This window comes from Oreochromis niloticus, linkage group LG5, assembly GCF_001858045.2.
Source record: "Oreochromis niloticus isolate F11D_XX linkage group LG5, O_niloticus_UMD_NMBU, whole genome shotgun sequence".
In the NCBI taxonomy this organism is placed as follows: domain Eukaryota; kingdom Metazoa; phylum Chordata; class Actinopteri; order Cichliformes; family Cichlidae; genus Oreochromis; species Oreochromis niloticus.
Window position 1 is genome coordinate 29,816,999 of NC_031970.2, and position 25,453 is coordinate 29,842,451.

Genomic DNA, 25,453 nt, shown 5'->3' on the forward strand with positions numbered 1-25,453 from the left:
GTTGCACAGATCTCAAGACCTTTGCGTCGCCTTCTGGTTGCTGTAATTAAGGCTCGTCACTTTCTCTGTGAATTCCAGCTCTCCCACGCCCATGTGCGTATGCATGAAACGGAAAAAAGTTGAAAAAGGATGAGCTCATGTGGACGTAGGTGTTTTTGTTTGTGCGTGAATGCGGTTACAGGATGTCATCATATTCCCCTCTCCAAAGGACCATTGTTGCTGATACGCCGCTCGTGGAAAGAGGGCAGTTTGGTGTGACTGGCCTAACTGCAGTGCTGCACCGTAAGCCTAAAAATATTCCATGTCAGTGTTCCCGAGAGAAGCCCAGTGCTATCCAGGCCTCTCAGTAATGAGAGAGTGGAACTGCCTGCAACCGGTAGCCCTGCTGTCCCCAAGCTCCCTCTGGCTCAGAGCTCGGCATTGGAGCCGGAGAGTTAGCTGCTCAGCTCCCACAAATTTATCATAGCTCACAAGGCAGCATGTCTGAAAGCAGAGGCTCTCATTCACAGAGGAGCAGCCCCCACCAGGCTCACCCTTGGGCACACTAACCCAAGACATTCACAAATCAGAGAGGCAGAATGATGCAGTTTGAAAAATACTTTCTTTTGGTTGTGTGTTCACAAGAAGGGTGGGGTGGGGGGGGGGGGGGGGTATGATTTGGAAAGCATCAGTGCAAAAAGCTGCAAACAACTTCGAACAGCTGAGAAATTAAGATACAGTGCGTGGGGTAGATTGCGTGAAAACCATTTCATCTGTGCCATCATTTGTTTCAGAGACATTACAGTAGGAAAAAAGAGAGAAAGAGAGGGCACAAGAGAAGGAGAGAAAGATTCAAAGAAAGGGGGAGTGTAACGGGGGAGAATGGACAGAGATAATGGAGAGATTTATGATGTTTGTACCGGGCGCGATGCTACTGCACTCAGGGCAGTAATGATCGAGCCTTGTACGGAAAAAAAAAAAACATGTTTGCAAAATGTTGAACTGCCATTATGTGTGGCAATTATTTCAGTATGTCTCACCCAAGCTTTGATGCGGAGGGTAATTCTGGAGAAAATCAATAGGCAACGTGCGCGCAAAAAAACTAACACGTCTAATAAAAAGAAGCTAAAAAAACTAATCATGCGGTGGGTTCGTATCTGCGGTGCTTTTAAAGATTAAGAACCAGAATATTTAGAAAACATTTTCAATAAGGAAAAAAAAAGAAGGAAGAAATAACAACATTAGAACAGGTCACACTTGTTTGAACATTTATGGTCCTCCTTTCAACAGTCAAAATAAGAGATGTCGCAGTACCGAATAAAACAGATCAAAGATATATAACTCTGAAGGCCGAGCCTGGAAAATTTCTCTGGGCAAAAAAATGAGACGGATGAATCACACTTTAATAGTTCATATTGTACCAAGCTGTATGTAAGTGGAGCTCGACAGTCTGAGCCTTTTTTTTTTTAAACAAATAACTACTCAGAATGAGTGAGGTGTGATATACATATTTATCTACTTCAAGTGTCAGACATGTTACAAAATGCTCACCTTCAGTTTCATGTGACATCCACAGCAAAAAGATGGGAGATATCTAGAAAAACAAAACATTCCCAAACGGCTTCGACTAGTGCAAATATCTTACATGAATTTTTAATATGTTGTTATGATCCTATTGCAATTCCTAATTAGAATTGCAAAATGACTCCCGCAAAACAGTCTTTGTGGTAGTGACTTGACCCACAAGAGCCGTTTAAATCTAATTTGCTATTTGCTAGTTATAAGCTGCTAACTCTCACGTACCCACCCAGACTGCCGCCAGTGTTTCCAGTATATGTTCAACAGGTCTGAACCGTGTCCAGCAACACTCTCAGCACCGCCTCTCGTTCACATCTTAAGCTCGTCCCAGAAAGCTTTGTTGAAATATATACTTTGAAATGCTTAATTGGAGTTTGAAATCAAACGTTTCTGATTAATCCAAACTGTTCATTATTGGAGAAAAAGAGTCCCCTTATTGTCCACTGGTACCCTGATTGTAGTCCATTGGTCTCAACAACCAGCATATTACATATGCTGTACACGTGGCTCCATGTTGCCAAGTGAACATAGTTTGTGATGAGTACGTTTAATCCCATTATTTTGTGATGGATATCTTGACAGCAGTCCTTTCCTTTCCCGCATCTTACAGTAAATACAATATGTGTGAGTCATCCATCCTTTCCACATGGAAAGCTTCATGTTTCCTCATGGCTCGGTGGCTCTCTTGCTATCGGGTGACCTAAAAAGAAAAAAAAGAGAGATAAGAGAATCAGGGTCGCAGAGACATCTAATCACATGAAGTGCTTCACAGTGGCTGAACAAATGTTTCTATTTGAAAGAGACAATCGGATGTCAGGGGTGAATATTTAAAGTCAAACAATTTCCTTTCTATTTCTGCCTCTGTGTCCTTTTCATTGGACCGAAAGAGCTTGTTGGCTGTCTAGCCGGTGGTCTGATTGCAAGAACCAACAGTGTCTCAACTGGTTAAGATGAATTTCACATGTCTTGGAGCTGCAATGGTTTGTTTACACTTGAACAGAGAGCTGAAGGAGTGTAATTGCAGATGTAAAGAACTTGTTTCTATCAGCAAACCCAGTCCGGTGTGTGTTTATGCTGTACAATGACCAGATATGTTCATGCATAAAATATTAATTCTGCTTGTTCCACTCCTGCAAATAAAGTTACATTAAGTAAGAATGAAAATACAGATCTCATGGTGTGGTGTTTTTGCTGTTTCTTGTTAAATGATGATGCCTCAGTCAGGCAATCTATGCATCTTTCTACAACACACCTACGCTGTGTGGGAGTGAAAGAAAGATTGACATATACTGATCATCATGGTGAATAATATGCTGAGGTGGTGCAAGGAGGTCAGAGGAAGAAAGAGAGACCCAGTGTAAAGAACAGAGCCGCAGAGAAAGTAAGAGAGCAGGGCCGTGTGAGCAGTTGCCAAGGAATCGATGTCTCATTGCAACTATCTACAGTGACATCTGCCACCAAGTCTCCAAGTAACTGCTCGCCAGTCCCGAAGCACCTTGCAAATTCACAATTAATGTCCACTGATGCAGTTAGCTTAAAGGCCTCATCAGACAAGGTAGGAGGGACAAAACGGAGAGGAAGGGAGTGAAGAAGAAGAGATACGGCAGCGTGCAACAAAATAGGGATAATTGCACCTATCAGTCCCAGAGTTGGTGTTAGGCCCAGGGTCATTAATTCCACTGCCTGTGACTGAGCTCGGCAGTGCCTCTGTTCCTCAGTCTACCCCACTCACCAATTTAATTAAGACTCTTAATTGTGAAGCCTCTGTGGAAGGCCCCAGCCATAATGCATTCTAATGAATGCGACAGATGTTGTTCTGTTATGCCATCTCTTGAGCAATTAGTCTTATGGCGCCTGCGCCGCTTTCACGTCCAACTGTTTCTCTTTTTATATTTCACCTGTAAATAAACACCTGCTCCATCCCACGGCACGCACTCTGGCGCATGCACACACACAGCCCGGTCGTCAGACCCACAAATTAACTTTCACACTTCAGCAGATTACAAAGGGCCATGAAGGGCCCTCATTTAAATCAATTTATCTCATATGAATAGCATCAGTTTACTCGACATCACATGGCGGTTGTGTGGGGTAGATTGTACAGAGGTCTCGGGTTTACTGTGGCGGTTGTTTTTGTTTTTTGTTCTTTTTGATTCGTCTTACCTGAAGAGATACGACTACAGCAGCTTCACAAACAATCACCTGGAGGCCTGCCTGTTGATTAGCGCTGTATTTTCTTTGTAATTTATAATGATCTCTGAAATAAGTGATTAAATTAGACTGCGGTCTTCTGTGGGCATTTTGAAGATCCAAACAATCTCTGTTTACAAGATCATCTTTAATTTGCTTGGTAAGCCCTTCTGAGTTCTTTCTTTTCATATACTGGCGTATACAATATGAACACCAGCAAGAGTCATCAAGTTGAAAGTTTGTTTACCCAACACTAATTAAAGCAAGATGTTTCACAGACAAAAGAAATCAATTGAATTGAAGATCAAGGTCATATCTATCTACATCAAATGTTAGTTAGGTTGGTAATACATGCATTTTTTTGTATTTTATTTTATTTTTTTGGACATCACATGATTCTCGTGGGACTTTTTGATGTGAACACTGATAATTTTACGCGCTTTGTTGTAGCACGCTGATGAAAAGATTTCACAGGCTACGCTATAATTAGAGTTACACACTGCACGTAGGTCACGGTGCACAAGCGCAAAAAACACAGGTAAGAAATCCATGAAAAGGAGAAGCGTTGATCAGTGATTTCACATCAGAGAGAGAGAGCAGGCACATGCAGGTGTAGACGAACAGACGAATGCATTCTTCTTACTTTGGTGGTTTTGACTTTGTTGCCAGTGCTGCAGGACCAACCGGTCAGGTCAGGAAGGACCTTACACTCCTCCCCATCCATACATGGCTGCATTTGACACCACCACTTCTGGGCTACAATAGACGCTGGAGTAGTGAGCGGATGTTCAGAGAGAAAATTAAAGACGGTGGGTTAGTAAATGGATTATATGACATGCAGAGCAAAAGGCTAGAATAAGGCAAATTTACAACACCAACGTGACCAGCACACCACGCAATAATTAACACTGATCACTGGAAACCACCAGAACCATGGACAGCACACTGTGAATAAAAATTACTGGGTTTTTTTATTCATAAGTAGAATGAGAAGAGTTGAGAAGTTCCCTCCTGCAACGCTGCTGATGTTCACTTGTTTGTGTTTTTTTTTTTTTTTGCTTCTTGTGCAGATGTGTGCATTTGCATGAGGAGCTGACAGTCACTTCCTGTAATTCAAATGAAATTTCTGCTTATCATTTAATTGCCTTTTGTTACATGCAAAATCAGCAAAACACATTAAGTGAACTGAACCAGCATTATTCATATTGCATAAGACCAAGGGAAAAATAGGATTATGAAGAAGAAATTCTATCAATAAAAAAAAAGGCTCATTTATTTAAGACAACACGCTGATTCTGAACTGCTGTATGATTTTTGCAGGTCAAAAAGAGCTCTTTGTACTAAAGCAAACAATTAGAAGCTGTGTTTTATTTCTCGACTGCAATAACTTTTATTCAGTTCAAACTAAGAAAAACTTGGACGGCAGGGTATTCATGCAGGATCACAAAAACAAAACACTTGTGAAGATTTTATATTTGTTATCATCTTATTAAACAATTATAATTGTAATAATTATAATTACCTAAGTTTTGATTAATGGCAGCATCCAGTCAAAGACATAATTGAACCAAATCTAATAACTCATATCATCCCAGCATGATAATGTTTCAAAGAGCTGCCGCTTTAACAGAACTGCTGTCATGGTCCCCGTGTCTGCCCGGCCGGCCCCACGAGGCTACATGTGTTTTTATTTTGCTCTCTCTCTCCATCGCCGCTCCGCCTGGGCGGAGTTCACTGCAGGCTCCCGCCCTTGGCCCACCACCTGTTTGCTATTATGTGTTTGCCATTTGCCAAGGCCGGGACGCAGACCTTCTCGACGCTGGATGATTGTGTGTGAGAGCTTTCCCCTGGACCTTTCCCTTGGATCCTAGGATCCCTGGATTTTCCCCCCACTGTACATATTCTGCACTTGGTGTTTGTAAATAAACCTGTGTTTGGAACTGAAAACCCGCTCTGCGCTTGAGTCTCCGCTAACGCTTGTGACAACTGCTGTTTTTGGCGTTGGGTTCTTTGTTAGCAACTCCTGGGTCTGTTACAAAGCTGCTTTTCTGTGTTTCAGTGAACAAAGCTTGATGCACTCTTCTTCTCTTATTGTAGTCTCGGGTGAAAACTGATCACGTTAAGGTAAAACGCTTTCCCACCATCATTCCAGCTGTGGTTTGACACTTTTATATGTAGAATAATGGTATGACATCTGACATATTCACTTAGTTCCAGTGCCATGGTTCATATTAATGCAAAACTATCACATGTGGGTGAACAATGACTACACAAGGATTTAGATGAGCAAGCCTGAAGAGTCAACCTGAGTGTGCAGAGGAGGTAACATGGTCAATGCCGCACATTCGCTCATTTGACTGCACATCTAGATACAGTGCGGAATCTATGTTTTTGTGAATGTCATGTTATTATAGTTTTTCAAGCATGTCCTCACACATCTGGAAATGTACCTGATTTTGTAAATATGGTCTTGAGCTACTGGATCCTGTTGCACAGGTAGGAAAGTGGATGCAGTCTGGGCTAAGCTATAGTTTATCCGGTATTAAAAGCTAAAGTTTCCTCCATCTTAGCAGCTGGCACTCAAATCTCACAGATCATTTGACCCCACCTTCTAGACAAGAGACAGTCTGACAGCTGAGAATAACTCAGTCCCCGCTCTCCTAACTCATCATCTGTCCATCCTTTAGTCTCAAAGGTGAATGCAGAAAGAAAAAAGAATCCCATCTCCCCAACTTCATCATCACTAAGTTGCTGGACTGATGGTGTTTAGAAAGAAATTTTTTTCATATCTGTTGTTTCCAACAAATGAATGAGATAAGCTGGTATTGTGAGGAAAATGGACTTTCAACTGCATAATGCAAAAGAACATGGGCCAATTCTCTCAAGCATTCTGGGAGAAGAAAACAGTGCCACTAAGAGAAAGAGGGAGAGGAGGGTGGGAGGGAGACAAGACTGAATAATAGCTGTTCACCAAGAAAACATCTTTGTAGTGAGGAAATGAGCAGTGAGAGGAACTCGGGGAGGCAGAGCGAAGGGTGCAAAGGAAAGAGGCTGTTTGAGGATGACTATCACTGAGTGTAGTGGTGAAAGGAGCAGATTAAACAAAGAAAACACAGGAAAAGGAGAGTAACAAATTGAGGCAGAGTGGAAATTGGCGAGAAGCAGAAAGCTAACTTGAAGTTGCCCAGTCAACACAACAAAAACCTCTCGCCGCTATGATGAGACGTAATGTTGAACACACTGTTATGATACATGAGCTCAGTGGCAGTAAGCGGTTCTAAAAACCAATGGCTGTGTAATGATTGTTAATGTGGCCATTACAGTGTCAACGACAGTGCTTCTACTGCTAGAGTGTTATATAGAGCTACTAGGCATGGCCTTTGAGTGCTATTATGGAGTTAGTGTTTATTGCACCTTATCTCATGCTATTACTAGGAGGGTGGGGCGTGACACATAAGAACCTGCCTGACAAGTGAGAAAATGGACAGGAGTTTGTACGTGGCCTGTGATGTCATGGATAATTCAAGTACTAGACGACATTCAGACAGAGATCTCAACAGGTCAATGGTAAAAAGATTACAGCGATACTGTGCACCAGTTAGTTCTGAAATTATCTCCACCGGAGCCGTATTTTTCCTCGCTGTACTGATGGAGGAAGTTTAGAGGCCAGTAGGAAGCTTTTAAGGTGCGCAACGGTTTGAATGACTGAAATTCAATATTTACATTTAGAAGATTTAGATAGTCATCTTGAATAGTTCACTAATCCACCTATGTTAACACTACTGACACTCGTGAGCCTCTACAGTAAATGTGAAACCACAAACAGCCACCAGCTAGCTTAACTTAGCACACAGACCAGAAACAGGCTTAAATAGCGACCTGTCAAAAATAATCAACTCCATCCACTATCACTATCAAAACTCCTAAACTGCATGGCATATACATATGCCTTTTATGTACAAAAACAAACAAAAAAGAGCATATAAGCAATACATGATGGATTTATGGAAGACTGTGTGCTGTCTTAGCGCTCAGTCACAGAGGCCTAGAGACCTGTTAGCGACCATCTGGCAACCACCAGGAAAAATGTGCATTCCCCAACTGGTTGTCAATAGTAAATGATGGCTGCTGGCAGTCACTCTGAAATAAAAATGCTAAAGCCCCACACAGTTGTCAGTGACCCGCCCTGGTAGCTACTGGTCACCAGAAAAAAGGAAAAATTCAGTTGCTGGAGGTTGTTGGCATTTTCTAATGTGAAATTGGTCACATGAACTGGTGAAAGAGATGTATATGGTGCTGAAATGAAAAGTTCCTTGGCACTGCTATTGTCGCCCAGCAGTTTGCATGGAAGAGGCCAACTTGTCTGCAGACACAAACTACTCACCAAGCAGTGGAGAATGTTTTCCTTCGAAGAAAATCTGTGCCTTTTGGGATGTGTTGGTTGCAGCGATAAGGACAACTTTTACTTTGAAGACAAATGGCCTCCGTTTCCAGTTTGCATCACACTGTTTCATTTTAGCTCAGAGAGTAATTGGCAAGTGTTCACAGACAAGTTAGTGTCTTCCATGCAAGCTACAGACAACAAAGGTGGGAATCTGCTGCCATCCAAAGCATTTGCAACGGGCCTTTCAGCGCAGCATCATGTACATCTTTGTGATCCATTTCATGCTAGTGACTGGCAGGAAAACCCGAAAAAATGATCCACAACTAGTTAGGAGGTGCACATTTTCCCCCTCATGATCAGTGGCTGCCAGATGGTCGCTAACAGGTCTCTCGGCCTGTGTGACTGAGGCCTGAGACATAGCGGCACATAAGAGTATCAGGAAGGACATCAAAATTCTGCGTCGGAGCAATAGGCAGATCCAGCCGCTGTGTCGACTCCAAAGGAAATAAGGGAGCAACATTAAGTACCTACTGCTTGCTGCTTCATACCACATGACCCGTGACTCGTGTAAAATAGTTGTTCTTTGGTCTCAGTTAAAGTCTCTCTTACAAAACAAAACAAAGTGGAAAAACAATCATCAGCTGAGTTGCTTTCAAAATTATTAAGCTATTGTAACAATGACGACTTTCCACTGCGTCTCCACAGTCTTGCCTGTAATTTTTTCACAATAATGTTCAACAAGTACATGTGAAAATGAATCACTGCCAAGTTCGTCAAACAAAAAGCCATTTTTTCAGGGAAAAATGCATTTAACACATGAACTCCCCCTTAGCCTACGTACTCTAATTGCATCAGTCTCATTAAGACTCTACATTTATATTCACAAAAGGTGCCCATGCTAATTAAAAAAAGGTTTGCAGCTCAGGCATACATTTCATCACAGTTACTCGCAGTCGTTATAGAAGCTGCACTCAGAATGCCTTTTAAGTTCTCCTGCAAACTTTCAGCATGGGATCAGCTGAGGGCAAACGTCTAGACAGGGCTTTGTTTAAGGTGCAGGTGATTAGGCAACAGAAGGGACGGGAGCTACAGTATGTTATTCCCCTGGCTCTCATAGAGTCTCCTGGGTTGTCTAAATAAGGTCTGTGGATGTTTTATGCTACGAGGGTGCCTACAGCTTTTGCTCGCCTGCTACTGATCACAACATGTCAATCTAGCACACACCTGGTAAATGTCACTCAGCATTCTGCCAGCTGCAGCTTCAGTTTTTTCATTTTTGTGTGCAAACAAGCATGTCAGCCGTATGAGCATTCATCCCAGCGCCGCCTCTGTTCATGCCTTCCTCTGCCACTGCTTGCATTGATATTGTAATGTTTGTGACATCAAGTGGACAAAGTTGAAATTGCAGGTCTCCTTCTCCACTGCATAAAAGCAAAAAGATGTTTTGTTCACATCCCTGTGGCACAACGTTGCTCAGTTATTGTATGCAATGCCTTGATTCTTGCCAATTAGCACTTCAAGAATGCATGCTGTGCTCCAGCTTAGCAGGTGAATTAACAAGTGTTGACTGAAAAAACCCACCACCTGCATTCACCTCGATGCCAAAAATATAAACCTGATTTCTAACACTGCTTTAATTTCTGATTTTTACCAGGTCAACACAATTGAACTCTCAAAAGACAAAAAAACTGTTATGCATAATCTAAATTATTTCTCTTTCTTTTTCTCGCCACCTCCTCCAGTTTGGGGGACACCAAGGCATTCCTGTGCTAAATGAGAAACACAACCTCGGCAGCATATCCTGGGTCTAACCTGGGGCCTCGCCACAGTTGGACATGCCCAAAACACCTCACCAAGAGGCACTCAGGCAGCGTGCTGGTCAGATGCCCAAACGCCTCAACTGGCTGCTTTGAATGTAGCACCTCTACTCAGGGCCTACCCTCTAAGGGTGAGATATGGTAATGAATATAGTTTAGCTATATTATAGTACATTATTCATTACTCTCCTGACCTTTCCTTTTATGATATACCACAGTAGAAAATGTACATTTTCATCCATACAGCTTTTTTTTGGATGGATTGAGCCTTTCCCACCTCATCCTCAGTTCATCAGTGGGCAAAAAATGTATCTGTCACATTGAACGCAAAAAAGTCACCAAGTTCAAAGGCACTTCCCTGACTCCTAACCTTTTCATCTAAAGTAACCAATTAGCCTTTGATATAACAAAACTAATTTAATGACTACCTATCCAATTGTGTAAATCCGCTGTAGCCTGCTTGATGTTAGCCAGGACATCCTATCACACTGTCCACACTCAAGCATGTGTCTGTGGGAGTGTATCCCCATTAATACTTCACAAAGGCACTGCTTGAACTCACATGATGGAGCAGACAGCAGCAGAGGAGGGTTTCTTTGCGTCTGTGTCTGGGTGCTTACACATTTATATGTGCGCACATGTCTATTGAGCACTATAGATGTAATGTGGTTTTCATGTGTCCATCTATACAGTCCCAAATTTTCAGTAAGTGTAAGCTATAATGCACAATCAGAGCATTCCTGTGCCCTTGCTCCGAGGTCATCACTATTTAAATGGAATATGATGTACCTTCATGTACACAAACCCAGACACACCCATAGGCAGTTTGGAGGTGGGCCCAGATATATGAATGCTCCCAGGCTTTGTAACAGTTCCACTCAGTGATCCTGAAGTGCAGAAGCAGTTGGAGAGCGGCATCCATCTCTTTCTACAATGATTTACTAACACACTTTATCTCCATTGCCCCAGCTCGCACATCCATGCCAGCACACCCAGGTATGTGGACAAAAAACAAGAAGAAGAAGCAAAAAACACATCGGTATAACTGTCAGACAAAGACTGCACGTGGTTTATGGTTATGCACATACACCAGAACAGATTGGCAAAATTTCAAAAGCATGACATTAAGGAGCAGATATTATTGTAAACAACAGCAGGTTGATGTGTGCTGAAACACTTAACTAAATTTCTTGGCCCAGCAATGAAACACAGTTTGTCTGTCACCATATCACACAGCGAGCAAAATTCACTCAGCCACCGTTTTTATCAGGTCGCCGTGCTCTCTCTCGTTCCCCACCGCCAAACACACTTTAATGACAGTGACTGTGAAAAGATTTAAAGTCATTTTGTCTGGTACCCAAAAAAATCACCGTAAAAAACTTTCTGCTTTTGTACAGAAGTGTACTCCAGAGAAAGCAGATCAGATGGATGCAGGTCCTACTCTGATGATACAAGTGCAGAGGTTTATTTATTATGACATATTGTTAAAACTACTGCTTACATCAATAAATTCACACTGTGTGATAGTGTTCACAATTGGGACCTTCACATCTAGTGAATATGGTCAATCTTCAGGTTCAAGGTTCCTTTATTGGTACCTCTAGGCATATTTGTTTTGCAGTTAAAAGAGCAGACAACCCTTCTACCAGACATCAAACACAGACCCTGGACAATATTCACAAACACATGGTGAGAAAAATAAAAGAGAGAGAAGAGAGAGGGCTCCAGGCTTCACTAAAACCCCAACTTCAAACCTTCAGACTAATAAATACAATAAAAAAAGGCCAAGAACCTAAAAACAATATCATAATAAAACACAAATTAAAAATGAATGGAACCGATATTACTTATTCAGATAAAGAATAGCAACATGGGACAAAGCTTTGTCCTGCATTTAGGGACTGCTAACCTCGCCACATAAGGGGCGGCCGTCAGTATTTATGATGGAACTGGTCATCCTCTGCAGCTGTCTGGTATAAAGAGGCTCTGGGCTAAGCTGCTGTAACAGTTCACAATTTGCAACAGTTTGTTCCTGTCCTTCAAAGATAGATTAGCGTACCGTGACACCAAGGAAAAAGATATTTGTTGACATTTCCATAACATAACTCTGCTACTGCACATGTTTTCTTGACATCGACCTGTGTTTTGTTTGTTTTTTGGATATATAAATATAAAATATATGTGATCCACTCAGAAGTGGACCGGGTGCATTTCTCCTACAGCGTTAGCCCGAAAACAGCTTGACTTCTCTTTTTTTTCCGGTTAACAATTCTACCTTCTGCAAACTCTTCACGCGCAGATTTAGACTTTTCCAAATGACCTTACTTTTTGCAGGACAAACCCTTTATTCTCACACGCCACCAGCGCTAATTCCAACAGAGAAGAAAAAGAAAAGAAGCCAATACAGAAGTGGGTTTCAGGTTTGTTGTGATGAATAGAGTTCACTTGAAAAAGCGTATCCCACCATGCAGTGCAGCAGCCCAGTAATGGGACCTCTCGCCATTAACTCCTCTTTCAGCCAGCATCAATAATGTAACTCCATTTACACTATGGCTTTTCTACAAAGGCTACCTGCTGAGAGGGGTTTGTCTCTTTCCATCAGTTCTCGAGCCAAAAAAAGGGGAGAGAGAAGCACGCGTGGATGTGTGCGCACGCTGAGGTGTGTTTGTGTGCGTAAGAAAACCCCGGATGAGGTGAGATCTTTTGGAACTGTGAACTCAGAGGTCAAGCCTGACTCATGAGATAAGTGCTGCTGAGCACTGGATTTGGAAGTGAGAGGAGGTGAGAGTCCGAGGTGAGATCTGAATAGGAAATTAGAAAGCCTCGTGACCGGTGTGACGGCAGAACCGCGCCGTCTGTGTGTGCGTGTGAGTTGAAAAAGTGATTAAGACCATCAAAAAGAATCCATCACTAACTCTCAATCACACACAGAGTGCATTAGGTTCTCATTAGTGTCACTCCTTTTAGCAAACGAGACCACGTCTTTGAAGTAAACAAATAAAAGCAAGGAATCAGTGCAGTGCCTGCTTTGAAGGGTTAGCAAGTTTCACGTGATTCCTTGTTTATCCTGGCTTTCATTACAAAGCCAATCATCTTTGCTATGGTTGCCTGGTTTTATCATTATCAAGCAATAGTTCCCATCTTGGAACTCATCAAAGAGGTTAAAAAACAAATCTACTTTTTTATTGGGTGAAAATGGTGCTGAAATGAACCAGCAGGTATGCTTGTTACTAAGTTATTTCAATGGGGAAAGCACCGTCTACTGGTCGCACACAGCAATAGCAACTCAGTGCCTGGAGGTTGGCACAGACTGGCAGTGTGTGGACAGCCCTGAATAGTGACGGTGGAAAGCGTGCGGGCATTTGCAAAGTCAGATAAAACGAAGACTCAAATGCAAATGGGAAGTTGTATTAAAGCTGATTGCATGTAGCAATAGCACAGCGGTAGGACCAGGAACCAAGTGTCAAAAATAACGTGCATTTTAATAAGAAGTTGCTATTTGCCAAACTAAATGACTGAGTAGTTCTTGTTTGTGTGCTGCATTGTCTGTCAATAGACGTCAACAAACAGCGAGCCGGGGTGAATGAGATTTGTTTTGGCTCGTTTTTTACCCTTCTTGATAATTACCATATCATTCATTTACAGCATTAGAGTGATAATGGGGCTAATACGCTATTTTTCATGGAAAATAAACCAAACACTGTGAAATCTGATCTAGCTCCAAATCTGAGAGAAAAAAACAAAGACATCACTTTTCCTCACATCAAAGACTCTATTTGTGTAGATTCATTACTTATTTGTTTGCAAGTGTGGAATCAGCTTCCAGTCCCCCCTCCCGAGGTGACCTTAACAGTATGAATAACCCTCATGCTTTGGAGAGGTAGTGTCTCCGCTCACGTATTAAACAACTGTGTATTTTCTTCTGGTAGGAGGCTAATACAGTGCGATTGGATGAGGTTGGCTGACACAGTGTGTGTGTGTGTCTGATCTCAGCGGAGCGTCTGTGGATGATAGGGGTCACTGACACTGCTTGTTTCTTGCTGGGCAGCAGCTCTCGAAGCGGACAAACGGGTGCAACAGAGGTCTATGAAAACGACCCGCAGCTTTCGTCTGTCCATCTTTGCTACTAGCCCCACGCACACACACCCGCACACGCAGCATGTATAAACAGACACATTTGTGTATCTGAGTGAAAGTCTGGATGATTAATTAGCTTGATGTTGTTTTTGATGATATTTTTGTTGTTGTCGTTTTTCAGAATACAACAATTTTATTTAACTGTTGACTTGAAAATCATAACCAACATAAGGGTTTGATGTCATGCTTTTATTTGTTTTTAAAAACTCTCCTCTCGCTAATCACCCAAATGTTCTGTCTGAACCCATAAAAACATGCAAAGAAAATACTTTCTCTATCACCATCTGTCAAATACTCGCGCGGCATGACTGGATATGAAACGTTAAGCTGATGTCATGTTTTTGATTCTCCTTTCATATGGCACGGCGGAATTAGCAAGGCAAGGAGAAACATTAGTGGCTTTAACTTTTCATGTTATATTATCTCCTTGGGATGCGATGAACCCCAAACCGCTGGTGAAAGAGGGCAGAGATATATCCAGGTTTACTTTAGCACTATAACACATTAAAAATCCTATTACTCAAGACACACTTCAAGGTGCTTTACATCCATTTTCCAGTAAACATCCAATCATAATTTAAGTAAAGACAATGGTGGGAATTCATTCTCAATCTCACTCCTTCTATTATAGGGAAATAAACTGAAAATACATTTTCATGATTTTTAAAGCTCTTGTTTGCGGAAGTAGACGAGCACCGTCGTCAATCCAGCAGCAGTGTGCCATTAAAAAAAAAGTCATTTTCACACAAAATCCAACCTGGCAGCAAATTTAAACTCATCTATTTACGTTTCTAATATCTCCCAAATGAATCTAGTAATGATTTGTTTTAGGTGAGAAGTTTCATGTAGAAACTTTAATGATGCAAGATGATTAAAAACATTTTTAGCCTTCGTGACCCCGCCGGATTCAGCAGCGTGTCAATTATTACAAAAACATGTTGTGCAGCGAAGCACTGTCCAAACCTGCAAAATCTTCATTTGGAATTCCAGTCACGCTCGCAAAGGTTTCCAGCAGATACCAAAAAGATCTGGCAGAAATGGAGAGGCTCTGCTGCAGTGTTGTGGGGGAGATGTCTGCAATATGATGCACAAAACAGAGAAACCGAAAGCACACCCGACTTGTTTATGTGTTTCACAAAGCAACAATGCCCAACAAATTCAGGCCTGTGCGCTGTTAGAAGACGGGGCTGATTTTCAGCTCAAACATCCACTCAGGCTGTTGGTCAGTGATCAGCTCCACTAGAATCGCTAATTCTACTTCATTTCAAGAGATTCTCACATCGGGTTTTGTTTTGTATAAATGAGGAACCACTGGAAGAGACGCTTGGCCTGATATACGCACTCACACTAACACTCACACATAGTTTTACCTTCCACACAGGAGGGTCTGGCTCTGGTCGTGCCAGCGACCTGCCCCGGGAAACAGGAACACTTGACGGTTTGAGAGCGCTCCTCAATCTTATTCTTATTACAGCAGCGATGCACCGCCACCACCTCACATGTCCCCTGCTTCACTTGGTATGATGCTGTGAGAGAGAGAGAAAGAGAAGGAGGGGAAAAAAGGGTGGGGGGATTATTTGCTTGAAATTCATCGACTGTAAGGGAGATTTTGTTGGTGTTTTGGCGTTTGTTGTTGAAAATAATCGAGTCGAAATTCAAATACATTTGCGCCGCAAATAACAATCAAATACGCGCCAGCTTTCCTGAGGATTAAACAGACCTGCTGAATAATTTACTTTTGTTTAAACTCCTCGATTTATTCCGGTCTCAGTCTTTGATTCATAAGTAAACACTTTTTAGTGATATTTTGCTTTTATTCTCAGCCCAGCGCCCTCATTAACTCTGTCACAGAGGCGACTCTTGTTCTCGTGATGGTGTGCATGGAGAGAAATAAAAAAAGCAAAAAGCAAATGAGAGCAGAAAATGTTGAAAAAATAATCATTTCTTTTTGACTCCTTTCAGACAAAGCACTTGATCTAAGCAGAGACGTGCGCATTTTATTTAGTTAGAGGAAATCGCTGTCGCGTTTGCATCCGCATTTTTGTTTTTATCATTCTTTCTCCATGCACGTCTGTCTGTGTGTTTGGTTCTGTGCATTTGTGTGTGCTTCTTAAAGTCATGATATATGTGAGGATAACTGTTTTTACCTGACACCTCCAACAAACCAGCCACTTCTAATGTCTCTTATTAGCTTCTCACTTCCCAGCAGGCCTTGGTCTGGTTAATTATAAGACTCTCCGGACAGCAAGCGAACCGGAGGGGTTGTACCGCAAACCCAAAGCTTTCTGCACATGGCAAAATGTGGTATTATGTGTGTGACTGTTTCAGTATTTTTTAGTTGAATTCCTTCTGAACATCTTGCCTCCTCACACATGATTTGTTTTCAGAGTCTTCAGGGACTAAAAGGTGACTGTATCTTCATTTTATGAGTAAGCTCACGAGAGCAGTCATGCATGTATTACTTTTATACTTTAACTTGATCTGTCACATGTACAAGGCAGCAAGGATGACTTGTAAATTATGTTGCATAGTAATGCTTAGAAGTGTGTAATGCGCACTGTCTGTGTTAATGTTACATTCCCCTCAGCACATGAATAAACCCATGAATCCCTTAGGAGAAAGGTTTTTGTGCCTACCTAAAGGAAAATGTGCCAACCAAAACTGTTGGGTACAATGTTTAGTGAATCTAAGCTTTGCTTATGGCTTCTGAATGGATTCCAGCTGCCTTATCTTCCCTCTCAAAGCTTGTTGTGCACTCTTGAGAGTCTCTGGCACCGTTTCCTGAGCACAGCAAACCCTGCTGGCGACATTACTACCTATAAGCCTCTTTACAGCCCTGGAAAAACCTTGGTTATACTGTACCATAAGCCCAGATTTCATTTATGTACGTGACTATACCCAGACTCCAAAACTTTTCATGGTAAGCTGAATGGGCTTTGCAGGCAGACACAAAAGTGTGCACAAGCACACACACTCATACAGCGCACACACACAGCAGAGGGTTCCATTTCTGCAGGCCATGGCCCCTCTCATCCTTTCTGATTTAAAGTTTGTTTGTTCTCTTCTCCAGAGAGCCCCATCAATGATCCCTGGCTCTCCGAGGGCGCCCCTCCGCTATCATCCCTCCACTTTCATTTCCCTCACTCCTCTGTCTCGGGCTCTCCTGAGGCTGGAGCAGCTGCCGGATTACACCCGTGCACTGCACATGCACTCACTGACACACACAAACATATATATAGGCTCTGTGTAATGAAAAAAATCAAGAAAAGATCAAACTCAGCACAAGTTAACTGGACAAGAACTACACATTAAGTCATAATTACAACAGCAATAATCACAACTGAAGCTCAAAGTAACAGCGTAAAAATAGGAAAATCGAATTCAAGTGCAATGAAGCTTGATTTTTTTTTTTATCCCTTATTGTATAGCCTCTACAAAATAAATAAGAAATTATTCTGCTGCTGTTGCAGAACTGTAACTGAGTAAGACTGCTCAATCTGCTGGCCTTATCTCAGGAAAAAGGCAGCTTGTTAGCACGAGAGAGGAAAGAGAGGAAGAGAGTCAAGCAGGAGGAGGGAAAGCAGTGTCACAGGCAGCAGAGAGAACAAAGAGCAGCTCGCCTTCCGCTGGCATAATGAGGTCAGGAGGTGCACTGTCCTGATATAGGCAATAAAGAGAGAATCTTTATTGCCTATATCAGGACTGGGCAGAAGATGTTTACGTTTGAAAACTTTAAAGCTTTGAGGGTATGTTTGAGCAGTGGATGATAAACCCATCCCAGCTTCATTTATGCACATTCTTTTTGTCTGTCCGTGGCGCGTACCCTAATTAAAATCTCAACGAAGTGTAAATGGATGCAAATGAGGCAAATTCAGGCTGATGTAAGGTATGAGAACAGCCCACATCCTTCTCTTAATGTGATTTCCATTATTTAAAGAAGACAGGAGACAGAAAGCCTCTGCTGGGTTTTCTTAGAGTATATGCAGCTTAATGAAGAAGAAGAAAAAAAAGAGACCAAGGTGCTCTTCAAGTAAATGCTCTAAGAGGCTTTCTTTCATAGACAGTTTAAAGGACACTCTAAACAACTTCAGAATATTTTAGATGTTGCCACTGTCGCGTTCATCGAGGAGCAACACAACACACTGCATACCGAAACCCATCTTCGCTTAGACTGCCTGTGGTTTGTTGATGTGAAACTCAGAAAATCTATGGAGACATTATGTGGCTAAAATAAAAAAAACAACAGTTTTTATATAATGGTGAAGGGATTTGCTTCAATAGGAGCAAAAACTGAAAAACTGTCCAGTGTTTAGGTCTAAAATAGCCTTTAAATATCCATTAAACTGTAAGTAAATTAAAAAGAATGCAATGAGCAGAAAAGAAAAATCTTTGTTATGTTATTTTCCTTGAATCAGTGAGAACCTACCTGCCCTTATATTGTCTTTCTTTAGTGGTTGATGAGCTGCTGGTTTTTTGCGTTTAATAATTTATTTATTTATTTTTTGAAATTACTTGAATCTAACTAGGAGGAAACGGTTAAAATAATAAACTAATTTCTGGAAAATATTATACAAGATGAGCTGATTCACTGATAAGTTCGTAAGCATGTATGATAGTCGGCAGTTAGATCTGGCTGTGGTTATACCCTCCAGCATCAAAATGTTTCAGTCAGTAAAAGGTTTGGGAGCCATACAGCAGGCAAGTAGTACAATCCACTAATCAGAAAGCAGTTCAATCCCTGGCTCCTGCAGTCTGTATGTGAAGTGCTCTAGGTCAAGACACTGAACTTTAGCACCTCTAATGAATCAATAAGTGGGGGTCATAGGAAAAGGTTCTATCAAAAAAATATTTTTTAAAAGTACGCATCCTTTGGTGCTCTGAGTGGTCAATAGGACTAGAAAAGTGCTATATAAATCCATCCAAACTGTGCTGGAGGAATCAACTCAACATCGCCCACTCTTGTTGCCCAGAAACAACAGAGTAAAGCTTTTATTTGGTATCACTGCAAACACTCTCATTCTCACTCTCTCTTAGTGTAATGTTAATCATACAGTGTGCCTATCTAGTCTTTGTGGTGAGTAATATCAATAAATGAGGACAGAGCATTTAACTTGGAGTGTTTATGTGCATGTGTGAGCACAGTAAGTGTGATAGTGTAGTTTAACGTGCTGATTTGGATTAAGTTTGGTGGGATTTGGGTAAAATAAAACGTTTGCTTTTTATAGACGCAAATGCAATTTTCATGCACAATGGGTCTAATCCAGTGGACTGCAGCAACATGTCAAAAGAAGCCCAGTTCAACCAGAAAACCACTGGCTTACAACACCAGTGAAAGTGAGTTTATGAGCATATGCACACGCAGTCTCTGGGTCTGAAAAGTGAGGCAGGTGCTGGTGCTTTAATCAGAATCAGAATACTTTATCAATCCTACAGGATATTACTTGATCATAGTTGCTCCAAGACAGCAATAACAGTAACAAAGTAAACAAAATTAAATAATACAACATATTAGAAAGCTGCAACATAGTCAGTTTGGGCTACTTCACTGCTGGCAAATACTGACTGTATATAAATGATGTCAACCGCCAAAATTCTAGACTCTGCATTTTGAAGGTACGATGTTAATATGGTTAACATGTTAGCTTCAAAATGCAGTGTTAATTTTGCTGACTAATAACTTTCTCCATAGTTTTCATCAATGACCTCTTTTTCCTGAGGAAAACAAGACAATACCGAAACAAAAAACTAATAACTAAACTACTAGACGATATCCAATCAGAACTAATTAAGTTGTGTAAAAAGGCGGGACAAGTTTGGAAGCGAGCCAGTCAGAATTAATCTCCTTGTGCAATAAGATTAGATGCATACATCTTGATGCATTCTCAATCATCCAGGTAAGTAAATCTCCAAAAGTTGAATCTGTTCATCTGGACGTAGCGTTTTGTGGGAGAAACGTTTCGTCACTCATCCAAGTGACTTCTTCAGTCTCAGCTGACTGCAGGTTTCCCCAAACCTTATAAACAGTACATTTGCATAATGACTGAAACCAGCCCACTGAAGGAACAATGGGCTGTGAGGTCAGTTCCTTAATCATATTATGCAAATTCCCATGACCATTGATCAACAATCACTGACCAAAACCCACTGATCAAAGAACACTGATCAATGGCCATGAGTACCATTCACAGAGAGTTGGGGAATGGCTGCAATCACGGCATTTTAAGATGGCAAAAGATGTACCCTTAGGCCCCCTCCTCGATTCAGAGATGGTCTTTCCCTTTTCACGTAAATGGCCTCCTTGACTCCGCGCTCAAACCAGCGTTCCTCCCTGTCCAGGATGTGTACATCCTCATCGTTGAAAGAGTGTCCACTGGCCTGCAGGTGTAAATGGACTGCAGAGTCCTGGCCTGATGAGGTTGCTCTTCTGTGTTGTGCCATCCGCTTCGCTAGAGGTTGTTTGGTTTCCCCGATGTATAAATCCTGGCAATCCTCCTGGCACTTAACAGCGTACACTATGTTACTCTGTTTGTGTCGGGGGACCTGATCCTTGGGGTGGACCAGATGCATACACTTTGATCTCCACAGAGTGGAGTTCCAATGCTCCCTGTTTCTCATAAAAACGTGACAAAATGTCAGCGATTGGGAGGAAAAGAAGAGTAGACACATGGACAGATTTAACATGTGATGTCAAGGAAAATACGTATAGCAAACTTCAGATTTACTCCACTGTATCGCATGATATTTAGGATTTGCCTCAATTATGACTAAAACTATCAATGAAAATTTGCTGTCAAAATCAACACTGATTTTGTGTTAACCATATTTAGATCAGAGGGTGAAGTGAGAAGTTATCAAACCTAGCAAGTGTGATTAGCAAGTTGGACTGCAGATTCATGTATCTGCTAATTAGCATTTTATTTATCTTTAGTTATCTTAATTAGCGTTAAGTAACAAACTAATAGAATACTAGAATTTGACTCACCAAGACTGAAGCACAAGTTTTTTTGGATGGTTTGGCAGAAACTTCCATTAAAAATGCCCCAGATGGTACCAAACATGATCAAGAGGATCAGAATAGTAAGTGGGATTGGTGAAGCCTAAACAGGCTTGTGTTGCCACACCTGTCAGTCAAAATCTGCATTTGAGTCATCTGAGTTAAAAAATCAACACGGCACAGTCAGTATGCTCAAAACCAGTGTTTAGTTTTCTGCTTCTGAACGCTATCAATTTGAGCCCTTGCACTCTATGGGGATTGACACGCTCTTGGAGCCGACCTCAAGTGGCCAGTTTAGGAACTGCATTTTTTAGTATTTCTGCGGTAGTTTTGTTTTCCCTACGGTGGCCCTGAGAGCCCAAACTGGTGTTTTAAGAAAACACCAGCAATAAGAAAAACGCTGCAAAAGCGCACAAAACACAACGGAAATAGGAAAAACGAAAACGGAAATAGGAAAAATGAAAACAGAAATAGGAAAAACGAAAACGGAAATAGGAAAAAAGAAAACAGGAATAGGAAAAAACAGATTTCCAAAAGCACAAGGGAAGTGTTTCTGGGGAGACAATAACCCGACGGACCAGTTGCAGGAACCAAAATATGCTAAGAATTGCACTGGGAGACAGAAGTGGAGGATCTATTGGTTTTGTGAGGAACGATAAGATGAGAGGTAAGTGTGTTAGCCTAACTATTAGCCTAAAAATCCATCATCAGTATTATATGAATCATGAGATTAAAACACACTTACCTAGCATATTTTTGTTCCTGCAACTGGTCCATAGCTCACATTTGGGCATTTCATGTACAGTTTCATCCACATAATGCTTCCAACGTGTCACCAAAAATCTTATTACAATATTTAATCTGGTTAGAGTTCAACAAAAAGTCTACCATACACCCTGTTTTCACAAGGCTGAATCTGACAGCCACTCGTAGTGCGAGCTATTCAGTGAAACCAAATATAGTGCATCCTGATGTAAAAGTAAAAAAATGAAACTTTAATTGTTTGATTCTTCTTTCATATATAAAAACCTACGCTGTCTCACAGGACTGAAAGCGACAGTACAACAGTTGTGTAGGAATTCATGTAGTTCACCTGCACCCTACAGTCAAGCCTGCTGCTGTGCAACTAACTGCACAAAAAAAAAACTTATCGTCCTTTTAGAGCTTCGTCACTTCATTTCTGTTCCCTTTGTTCCTCACCTATTGCTCCATATCACCGGTGGCATGTGGATATGTGCACAAATGGATACATGTGTTTCTCTGCCTTCATTATCATCAAATTCTTTTGGTGCTGTCCTGTGTTGCCTAACTTGTTAGCTTGCAGTTGCTTGCTTTGAGTTTTACCACTAAAAGTAACATTTTCAGAAGATAGTTTGAGAAGAAACGAAGCAAAGTTGAACCAAAAAAAAGGAGTCTGATGATCAGAACAGTAGCAGTAAGAGTATTAACAACTGAAGCTCAACTGTGAGCCCTCAAAGTTGAGCCCTTGCCCTCCCCATTCAGCCTCTGTTCAGAGCTCTGCTGCTTCTCACCCTTTATCTGCTTAAGATCCATGTGGTGAGCAGCCAGCTTCCAGCTATATACATACAATAACAGTGTATCTAATGTCACAGTGTTGCCTTTAAATCATTCTGTTATGGCCATCTTGGTTAAATAGAGCCCGGTGAGATGAAAAGACTTGGCAAGGCTAAACGCTTCTATTCCTGCGAAGGGGAGAGAGCCAGGCGGCCGACAAACGGAGCTCCCTTGAACTGATGGGTTAGCGAGGCGATTGATGTATTCTGACAGACACTGGCAAGCAGCAGCATTGTACAATTTATCAAAAAAAAAAACAGTGTCTATCCCTTGTCAATATCTGACAAGCATGCACATTGCTATAAAAGGCCAGGTATCTAGCAAATCTGTCAGAGGCGGCAATGCCAGTTTAGCAAAGACATACTGACTGTCTCTGGTAGAGCGCACAGGTCAAGTTTTAAGTTTCTGCAGAGCAAGCTCACAAGACCAGGTCTCACAACCTCTCCTTTACAAAATATACTCAAAACTCGTATTTTTTAAATTTCCATGTCCTCCTATTTTCTGCTTTTTGAGCCCACTCTTTAACCTTCTTTGCCCCATCTCCTCTCTACTCTGGGCCTGCACCACCCATCAATCCTTCTTACAGGATCAATGTTGCACAAGTCCACACCAGGCCCAACACAGATTTATGTTAAATATCACAACAGGTGCTTCTGTGGAACAAAAGTATCCCCAATAAATCCTACTCCTTTGACCTTGCCTGCTATGTTTTTTGAGGAGGCATCTTAGAAACAGCCTGAAGGGGAGGCAAAAACAGGCAGCATTCTCAAATAGATGGACATGCAGATGTGGCGTAATGTTTGTTTAAGTCTAACAGAGACAGTTTAAAGCTAAAAGGAGGCTCCTGGCATGAACAGGGTGGGCAAAGAAGAGCCATCAACACGCTATAAATTGATTTATGATGGGGTTGCCAGATTAGTAACTGTTCCACGAGAACAAAATGTGTGGTTTGCCAACCACCCTCTAATCTCTGTAAACAGATATCTGCATATCAGGCAATAGCTGATGGGTTCCCAGATTAAGTGTGCTATAACAAGCTGTGATAAGAGTGTATGGAAATATATCAGTTCTGCAAGGCAGTGATTGAATTTAATCTCAAATAATCTAATTTCAAGCATTCAACCGAGAAAAGAAAAGAGAATTTCAGATATTTTTGCGAAGCACTGCTGTATGAGCACAGACAATGACTTTACCATTGAGAAAGGCTGATGTTTCAACAGTACGTGACACTGGTATGTCTTGGATTACATTTACTGCTCCTGTAATGCAGTTTATGAATTTCTCTATTTGCCTTTTTTTTTAAAAAAGAAAGAAAGAAAGAAAAAAATGGTGTGTGTCGAAAGGAATAGCATTTAAAAATGGAGCTGTGTTCAAGTACGTGTTGCTACACAGCTTTGTTCTGCTCATGAGGGGGCAGACTGCGAAATGAGCTGTGAAGGCAAGACTTACGCTAGATGATCTTTCTCTTGTGCTGAGTGTGTCTTACAGGTGTGCAAAGAAGACGGCTACTATCCATGCCAAATTATTCATCTGCACTTTGTGCTGTTAACCTGAGCTACAGGGATTATGTTCTTCCTTTCCTCTAAAAAACTCTTAGTCATGTTATGTCTGCTTGATTGAAAAAAATACTGATTGCCCGAGAGCCAACAACACTGGCTGAATGAGCTTAACATACAAGAGTATTTTTTGACCTATAGAGCCACCATGTGGAACCAAATGGTACAACCGCAAGGAACAAGCAAATGTCTGAATGATCAGGAAAACAAAACAGCAGTAAAACTGCCTCTGGAAAATCTTTACAGCCATCATAACACACGTCCAATTATTCCTCAGCCTCGGCATTATGAGTGTCATGTTGTATTCACCACTGAAAAGTCCTAAACTTCCAGCAATTAGAGGAAACCCTCAAATAAAAAGCACGAGTCAGTTTCAGAGGAAGACATCTTGTTTTACCGCGAGAGAGAAACTAAGAAGGGGGCAGGCACCGATGCTGACCTTCACAACACACAAGGCCTGCAATTAGTAGTGTCCCTGCCGTAAGCAGGCAGCCTCCTCTCTGTCTAAAGGAAACTAATGCCATCAGTCAGTGAACAGACTGGATGCTGGTAGCATTTTCTGTGGCATATAAAGGTCACCTTGCAAAACGCGAGCAGCGATAGTGAAGAAACTGAGATAATTAAAGAAATTGTCATAATTAAGAGCGAGGAAGAGGTGACAGGGGAGGTTGCCGCCAACAAGTTGTAGCACAAGATGCTGTGACTCAGCACAACTGTCCCCGTTGTCAGCCTCAATGAAATTTTAATAAGACTGTGTTGGTCATTTTTTTTTTTTTGGCTTAGGGTGGCTTGTCTCCATGACTTATGGAAATTAAAGCTAGAGTAGAGATGTAGCTCGCAGGCCTGAATTAAGTCAGCGCTTGCCATGGTCTCTATCTTCTTCTTCTGAGGAATAAGTTAAGCGGGGGCTGCAGAGTTGTGCATATTAATGTGAGCATTGACAATTATAAGCCTGAGGATTAGAAGTCATGAGCCGACGGGTCTCTTCAGCGTGAGGCATGCACCCTGTTTTATGGCACTGCGAACACTAAACCACTAAGAGGCCTCTTGAGAACCGCAGCGTTGGCCCCGAATTGCTGCATGTCTGCACTCTGAATAGATCAGATCTCACCCACACTGATCTATTTGTGTTGACAGCCCCTGACAGCTTAAGTGCCATTTGTATCTGTACGGGCTGGATCACTCAAATAGAGACGTATTTGCATCCAAGACTAAAACGAGGTCTTGTCTAGATTACATTCTG

At 41.6% G+C, this 25,453-nt stretch overlaps 1 protein-coding gene across 2 annotated transcripts in view; it reads right to left on the reverse strand.

Moving 5' to 3' along the window:
• Positions 1 to 703: 703 nt before the first annotated feature.
• The window catches only part of tafa4b (TAFA chemokine like family member 4b), a 38,666-nt gene continuing 13,916 nt past the window's right edge, over positions 704 to 25,453 (reverse strand). Inside the window, exons 4-6 of one of the 2 annotated variants that reach the window (XM_025906975.1) lie at positions 15,456 to 15,611; positions 4,391 to 4,515; positions 704 to 2,257 (exon numbers count right to left, since the gene is read on the reverse strand). In XM_025906975.1, coding sequence (XP_025762760.1) covers positions 2,246 to 2,257; positions 4,391 to 4,515; positions 15,456 to 15,611 — 293 coding nt within the window. In that variant the 3' untranslated portion in view covers positions 704 to 2,245. The remainder of the gene's footprint in view (positions 2,258 to 4,390; positions 4,516 to 15,455; positions 15,612 to 25,453) is intronic. The other variant, XM_025906976.1, reaches the window with a different exon arrangement.